Consider the following 8579-nt stretch of genomic DNA (forward strand, 5'->3'; position numbering starts at 1 on the left):
TTTTAATTATTATTTTTAATTATTATTTTTATTATTATTATTATTTTTTTTTTTTTCCCCCTTTCTCCTCTCCTCCCTTTTTAGGGGGTGTGTAGGGGTGTATGTGTATATGTGTATATGTGTATATGTGTGTATATGTGTATGTGTGTATGTGTATATGTGTATATGTGTATGTGTGTATGTGTATATGTGTATATGTGTATATGTGTATGTGTGTATGTGTATATGTGTATATGTGTGTATGTGTGTATATGTGTATGTGTGTATGTGTATATGTGTATATGTGTATATGTGTATGTGTGTATGTGTATATGTGTATATGTGTATATGTGTATATGTGTGTATATGTGTATGTGTGTATGTGTGTATGTGTATATGTGTGTATGTGTGTATGTGTATATGTGTATATGTGTATATGTGTGTATGTGTATATGTGTATATGTGTATATGTGTATATGTGTATATGTGTATATGTGTATATGTGTATATGTGTGTATGTGTATATGTGTATATGTGTATATGTGTGTATGTGTGTATGTGTATATGTGTATATGTGTATATGTGTATATGTGTATATGTGTATATGTGTGTATGTGTATATGTGTATATGTGTATATGTGTATATGTGTATATGTGTATATGTGTATATGTGTATATGTGTATATGTGTATATGTGTATATGTGTATATGTATAGTGCGGTGCTGGAGTCCCAGCTTCGGCTTGGCGCGGGGTAAGAGGCTTGATCCCAACTTCCGTGCCGTCTCTAGGACGGTCGAGTGGATTCCTGGACACGGGATGAAGGCCCTTGTGAGCTCCGCATTTTGGATCAGTACTGGCTCCGGCATGGGTCGGGGCCATGGGTCGGGGCCACCCTGAAGTTAATTGGGGGGGGTCCGGTGTTGGCTTGCCCGTGCGTTTGCCCTCGACACTGGTTCCAGTTGGGGTGGGCCTCAGTTTGGGATGCTAGGTTCCTCGGTCAAGTGGTGGGTACCAATGTTACAGCACCTGATGTGTATAAACATGTACATGTACCGGTATATGTGTGTATAGATATGTATACGTTTATGTAACTTATGATTATACTTGCTTTGATGGTTTGAGTGCACTATGTGGTGTCTTTTAAATGCAAAATCAATAAAAAAAATAAAAAAATAAAAATAACAATACAAATAATGCAGAATATGTGTCTTTTAAAGTCACATTCATGGCGATAATGCAGTGTCCTTGTTGTTGCTGACATTTGACAGAGGCACATGTTCAGACAGAAGAGAGAGACAGAGAGAGTGTGATAGAGAGAGGAGGAGGAGTGAGAGTAAAGCCTCTGCCTGCTCTGGTTCAGTCCAGACCTCAGACCTCAGACGTCCAGCTGCAGCTCCATGTCTCGTCCGTCCTTCTCCTCGTCGCTGCCCCGCTGTGGGCTCCCTCGGGCCCAGAAGAGCGGCTCCGTGCTGCTGCAGAAGGAGCTCCAGGGGAACCGCTCGTGCATGCTGCGTATCGGAGAGAGGCTGATGCGGGCCGGCAGCGAGGGGAACCTGGTCCACAGACCCGGACTGAACCTGGATCAGAACGGACCTCAGCGGCACGAGCACAGGGCAGCCAAAGGTCAGAGGAATGTGAAGGCAAACTGCACCGCCGTCAGCTGCTTTATTTGAGCTGTATGTGATCAACTCTTTGCTTGTTCATGATTAATGGTGATGGGCTGGTGATGACTTTGTGTTCCAATGCTTTTCCTTCTTGTAAAGTGTCAGCCGTGCTTCCTTCTTGTCCTGATTGGCTTTAGCACGTCTTATTGCTCTGCCCTAGAAACTCTGTCCCTCTAATGTCAGTGTGTCATCTCGCCTGTCGCTGCTCAGTCTTCTCACGTCAGAGCTCCACATTCACGAGACCAACATCCATCAGACATCCACAGACAGAGGAGCCAGTTTAACCTCCAGAACAGCACCAAAAGTACTGGTGTGAGCAGGGCCGGCCCAAGCCTTCAGGGGGCCCTAAGCGAAAAAAAATTTGGGGGCCCCTCACCACGTCATCAGAATCAGTTTTATTGCCATTGTCAGTAAACAATTCACATATGGGAACTTTCTTCAACGCAAACAAAGTTCACCAAAACTCCAGGGCATCCGTTTGCCAGTTAGTTTATTCTCAACACCTCACAAGCTCAAATATTGATAACTTAAATCCCACAATGCAACTTGGTATTCCGCTGACATCACCTCTACTCCCTGTACAAAAAACACACCTCCCAGATATGTTTTTGGGCGTATTTGTGGGCGTTAAGGGTCGACAGCCACATTAGCACATTAGCAGTTTAAACTAATGAACAGGGGGGTCTGGGGGCCCTCCCTCAGAGATTTTCAGACCTTTTTTGGGTCTTCTGCTGCATTTTAATGTGGTCCAGCCGCTAAAATAAGAGTAAAATGTTGAGGTTGTAATGCAATAAAATGATGATGTGATGAAACTGTGCCAGGAGAAAATGACTAAAGCCAGTTATTAATACATTATGGTACTTAATTACTCAATACAATATTGGCTATGAAAAATAAGTATGATCAAATTGATTAATTTTAACTGAAAATGTAAAAGTATTAGTTATCCTTACTAATTTATCTTTTACAGCTCCCAACTGTTCCTTCTTGCCAAAGTGACAAAACAAGTTATATTAAATTAAACAAATAGTATAAGCATTGCTTGATTAACAATTAACACTGATAAAACAAACATGTTATTCCCAGAGAATGAACAGAACTAGAAGTGAAGATCCAAACCTAGCTATAGTGAAGAGACTGCGTTTCTGCAACTTTTCCACTTTTATATAAAAATATATAGTATTATTCTATAACAGACGTAATCATAATATGTCTGGTTATTTTTCACTATCAGTTTATTATAATGTATAACAAATAGTCTAATGATGCTTTTTAAATAAATTGAAATGTTTTATTGCTCTATTAAAAGTGAATTACAATATAAATGTTTGTTCTGATCAGAACATCACACACTGGACTCCTGCATGAAACAATGCTGCGATGTGATTGGCTGATGGACCTTACACGCATAAACCTTTACGTTCCTCTTATTGCACTTTAAGTAAGTAAAACAGACATCACGAGTCACGATTGATCTCACACATGGTGATGTGAGAGAGAGGGACGCAAACTCAAACCGCTCATCTCTGACTGAGGCTGCACAGGGGCCCGGGACAGGGACAGGGGACAGGGGCCCGGGACAGGGGCCGCACACTGTTCACTCCAAAGTTTCACGTCAGAGGTTCTGGACGAGACGGCGCTCGTCCAGACCGGATCTCCGCCTCTTAGTGACCCGGGCATAGACGCCACCTCCGCAGCTCACACGGGCTGGTGTAAATGTGAAGCTTATTATCTTTCATTCAGACACATATAATGCGCGGGGCAGAGCTCTCGTCGCCTCCAGTCTGAGCGAACTAACGTGACAGAATCGTGTTGTTTCAAACAGCAGCATTAACCGTCTCTTTGTAAGAGAAGTTCAATACCTGGAGAGTGTTGTTGAGTTTGCAGTTTCTTTACATCGTCAAGAAGTTTCTTCTTTCGTTTTTCGGCACCGGGAGATATATTCCTCTGGACATGAGGACCACGTTGTGTTGTGTTTATGTTTTGCTCTCGTTTTGCTCGCGACCAATCAGCGCATGTTTGGTGTCTTGGTTGCCAGATTGTCATTACAAATAAATGTGGTTTGTGCGTTATATGTTACAGTTGTGTGCGCTGCCGCGCCAGCAGCGCTACCACACTAGTGGCGCCCGCTGCGCTTGCACTTCGCATAAAACGGGTTGCCAGATTGGGGGCCCTATTAACGCCTCGGGGCCCTACGCGACTGCTTAGTTCGCTTATAGGCTGGGCCGGCCCTGGGTGTGAGAGCTGAAGGAGGAGCACAAACGTCTGGTTATTACAGCAGCTTTATGACGAGTCACTTTGTGCTTCTGTCCCACTTTACAATCATGACGATCATGTTGTGTACATATTGTGTATTTTCTTCTAGTAACCTGAACCTTAAACCTATATTACTGTTCAAACCATCTCTTCTCCTGCTTAGAAGCTTCACTGTCATCAAAAGAGTGGTTTGTGGCTTTAAGATGAAGATGTGCAGCGCTCTGTAATCCTGAGCGTCCTCTGTGCTGATAAGTCCTCTTGCTCCTGTTTTTGTCTCAAAGTGTTACCTAGTTCAAAATAATCATACGAATTTTGTGCTGTCTAAAAATCCTTTGTAGTTTTTCCGACAGTCCAGACACGTAAGACACTTTTGTCCCTTTTGTCTTTTTTTTGGCTCTTTTAACTTTGTTGAGAGCCCACGCCGGGTAACCACAGGCTGAGAGGGCATTCCGGACGTATTTTTCCTCTTTCCCCTTGTCCTCTGAGCTGGTGGACACCTCTTGTCCTCTGAGCTGGTGGACACCTCTTGTCCTCTGAGCTGGTGGGCTCCTCTTGTCCTCTGAGCTGGTGGACACCTCTTGTCCTCTGAGCTGGTGGACACCTCTTGTCCTCTGAGCTGGTGGACACCTCTTGCCCTCTGAGCTGGTGGACACCTCTTGTCCTCTGAGCTGGTGGACACCTCTTGTCCTCTGAGCTGGTGGACACCTCTTGTCCTCTGAGCTGGTGGGCTCCTCTTGTCCTCTGAGCTGGTGGACACCTCTTGTCCTCTGAGCTGGTGGACACCTCTTGTCCTCTGAGCTGGTGGACACCTCTTGTCCTCTGAGCTGGTGGACACCTCTTGTCCTCTGAGCTGGTGGACACCTCTTGTCCTCTGAGCTGGTGGACACCTCTTGTCCTCTGAGCTGGTGGACACCTCTTGTCCTCTGAGCTGGTGGACACCTCTTGTCCTCTGAGCTGGTGGGCTCCTCTTGTCCTCTGAGCTGGTGGACACCTCTTGTCCTCTGAGCTGGTGGGCTCCTCTTGTCCTCTGAGCTGGTGGACACCTCTTGTCCTCTGAGCTGGTGGACACCTCTTGTCCTCTGAGCTGGTGGACACCTCTTGTCCTCTGAGCTGGTGGACACCTCTTGTTCTCTGTGTTGTAATGTCCTGATCACCTCCAGGTGGTGCTGTGGGTGATTAGAGCCAAAGAGCAGGTACTGATCCGTGTGTTTAGGTTTCTTTTATACTTTGCTCTGGAGCTTCCCGTCCTCTGATGGTGGAACGATCAAGAAAGGCCAAGCGGGTTCTCCTCATTGTCTCAGACGCCACCACTGCACAAAAGGCTGTATCAACACAGAAGGCGCGCTAATGCAGGGTGGCAGAGTGATCCTGAACAAAGACTTGTCTCAGATGAAACTAAGGCAGGGTAAACACAAAACAGGAAGTCCCGCCCGGTGAACAGGTCAGACCCAGCTCAGAGTAGGATAAATATCTGAGTTCTCAACCAGATCCGCAGATTGAGAATGACTCTTGGATGACGGTCTTGTTTTTCTAAAAACAGAAGACTACATCATTTTTTCTACGATGGAAAACTCCTGGACGAATGAGGAATTACACCGACTAAAATCAAATGACTAAGAGGCTCAGAGGACCTCGCAATAAAAGAGAGAATAAAAATGGTTCTGTGATTCCCAATTCTGCACAAAGACACAAACATTAATATTTTACGATGGCAACTCGCAAGTGGACGAACTACATCTTATCATGCAATACATGACTTTTACCTTTTTAAGTTGAATCTGAGCCCAAAGTTGGTGAAAAAACATAATTTAACTGATAACAAACCTGATCAGAGCAGGTGGTTTTGGTGTAATCTTTCATGTTTTGTGACTGGCAGGTCTGAGATTTGATCTTAAATAAGCGTAATACAACTCTATTTCAATGAATCTATTACTTACGACCAAAACCTTCAACTCTCAGAGAACATTTGAACTGTCTCACGTTTTACATGATGCAAAATAGTCGAGTGAACGAGTGGCATGACTGACTCAAATTTGCCAAATAAGTCAAATTGACAGTGTTTTAGGACGAGATTGGCAGAAGTTTGGATGTGGAAAGTTCCAGAAGATGAGGAGCAGATTTGTTTTGAAACTGTCATTCTTTGGTTTGGACTCGCTCTGACTCGCCTGAAGGACGGACTCATGCTCGTCCTAGTGTCTGTCAGAGGAACAAGTTTCATGTGAATAATTGTGCACACGCTTACGTCCCTGTGTGTCGGATGCCCTCCCGTCCTCTTCAGTCCCTGTGTCACATGTGGTGGGACGACAGATGGGACACAGTTAAATTGTACTTGTTTTTGTTGTTTTGAGACATTTCCTCTTACTTGAGTAATATATCGTAAATTAGAAGAAATCTAGAAGTGACTAAATCTTTGTGTGACAATATGAAATTATTTGATTTGGTTTCTTTTATTGCTCCTTCAGCTATGCTTTAATTTTTTTAACAGATTTCGGATGCTCCAATTACATAAATTAACTTATATAAATCAGATGTTACGTCCAGACAAATACCATTTTTTTAAACTTGTACTTGCAGTGGACACTGGTGTAATGTCGTTTAATGAACGCAGAAATAAATTAACAAAGGCTCAAAAGTATTTAAATAATACAAAACCCAACTAAATCACCAAACAAAGAGGGCTTAAAAATATTATAATAACTGAAACAGAATGCAATAACAGGGAATAATAAAATAACTTGACTAAAACTGTGCAAAATAAATGAGCAAACATAAACTGAAGAGTAAATACTAAATTAAAAAAGGTTAATGTGGATAAAGATAGAATGTGTTGAATACAGATACAAACACTTAGTAACACGAGCAACTAAAGTAGCATAACTCTTACTTGAGTACAATTTTGGCGCTACACATTTTTACAAATTTTTTTACTAATGAAATTCAGTCACTTGTAGTCACTCAAATAACTTTTAAATGTTGATCAAACTAAACATCAGACATAATAAAAGTGAAAATAGTTTCTACTGCCTAATGTATTTTTGATTGTTGTAATGGCCCAAAACAGTATTTTACTTCCACCCAAAGCCGTGATCCAACGTGAAACACAAAAGAGCAGGTTCAACGCTCTTTTGTCATCACAGCAGCACCGGAAAAACACAGAGAACAAACACAATACGTTGGACCATATTTGACCAAGTTTCTCCTCAAATTTTCCATTTTTTCCATTTGTTTTTTGCAGGGTTTTTTTGCCAAGAAGGACATGCTCTGGGACAGTTCTCGTTGTGATGATTTTCTCGTGAACGTGGATCGATCTGCGTCTCGATTATCGACCGATGACTTTTAAATGTTCGAGTTTCGACCCTTGCGTTGGGCGACTGCTCCTGCGAATTTCTACAGAAATCAGTGGAACTGTTTTGGGCCCTTCTGTCCTCCTCTCCGGGCTCCAGCTCCTCCAGCTCCTCCAGCATCTTCTGCCTCACTTCACCTCCTCCTCCTCCTCACACTCTCCTCCATCTTTCGCTCCTTCCTTTTTCTTCCTTTGGACCTGAAATGTGCCTTCTGCCCCGCAGCCCCCCCCAGCCCCCCCACAGCCCCCCGCAGCCCCCCCACAGCCCCCCGCAGCCCCCCCCAGCCCCCCCACAGCCCCCCGCAGCCCCCCCCAGCCCCCCCACAGCCCCCCGCAGCCCCCCCACAGCCCCCCGCAGCCCCCCCCAGCCCCCCCACAGCCCCCCGCAGCCCCCCCCAGCCCCCCCACAGCCCCCCGCAGCCCCCCACAGCCCCCCCACAGCCCCCCGCAGCCCCCCACAGCCCCCCCACAGCCCCCCGCAGCCCCCCGCAGCCCCCCGCAGCCCCCCCACAGCCCCCCGCAGCCCCCCACAGCCCCCCCACAGCCCCCCGCAGCCCCCCCCAGCCCCCCCACAGCCCCCCGCAGCCCCCCCACAGCCCCCCGCAGCCCCCCCCAGCCCCCCCACAGCCCCCCGCAGCCCCCCACAGCCCCCCCACAGCCCCCCGCAGCCCCCCACAGCCCCCCCACAGCCCCCCGCAGCCCCCCGCAGCCCCCCACAGCCCCCCCACAGCCCCCCGCAGCCCCCCGCAGCCCCCCACAACCCCACAACCCCACACAGCCCCCACAGGCCCCCCGCAGCCCCCCCCCCCAGCCCCCCGCAGCCCCCGCAGCCCCCCACAACCCCCCACAACCCCACACAGCCCCCACAGGCCCCCCGCAGCCCCCCCCCACAGCCCCCCGCAGCCCCCCACAGCCCCCCCACAGCCCCCCGCAGCCCCCCACAGCCCCCCCACAGCCCCCCGCAGCCCCCCGCAGCCCCCCACAACCCCACAACCCCACACAGCCCCCACAGGCCCCCCGCAGCCCCCCGCAGCCCCCCAGCCCCCCGCAGCCCCCGCAGCCCCCGCAGCCCCCCACAACCCCACACAGCCCCCACAGGCCCCCCACAGCCCCCCACAACCCCACACAGCCCCCACAGGCCCCCCGCAGCCCCCCCCCCGCAGCCCCCCACAGCCCCCCCCAGCCCCCCGCAGCCCCCACAGCCCCCCACAGCCCCAGGACTCTCTTTTGCTCCACTGTTTTTGGTTTATCAGCTGATCGGACATGACACAGTTTGGTTATTTTTACTCTGCAGAATCAGATGCATTATAATAATATTATAAACATATGCACAGTT

The 8579-nt window shown here is 47.7% G+C and overlaps 1 protein-coding gene across 1 annotated transcript in view; it reads left to right on the forward strand.

Annotated features, from left to right (window-relative positions):
- The first annotated feature begins 1377 nt into the window (after positions 1–1377).
- The window catches only part of LOC140355693 (uncharacterized), a 28010-nt gene continuing 20808 nt past the window's right edge, over positions 1378–8579 (forward strand). The window contains exons 1-2 of the mRNA XM_072440350.1: positions 1378–1603; positions 7850–8514. Of these exons, the coding sequence (XP_072296451.1) occupies positions 1378–1603; positions 7850–8514 (891 nt within the window). The remainder of the gene's footprint in view (positions 1604–7849; positions 8515–8579) is intronic.

Source organism: Eucyclogobius newberryi, unplaced genomic scaffold (assembly GCF_026437365.1).
Source record: "Eucyclogobius newberryi isolate DKJ021-1_F unplaced genomic scaffold, fEucNew1.0.hap1 SCAF_12, whole genome shotgun sequence".
In the NCBI taxonomy this organism is placed as follows: domain Eukaryota; kingdom Metazoa; phylum Chordata; class Actinopteri; order Gobiiformes; family Gobiidae; genus Eucyclogobius; species Eucyclogobius newberryi.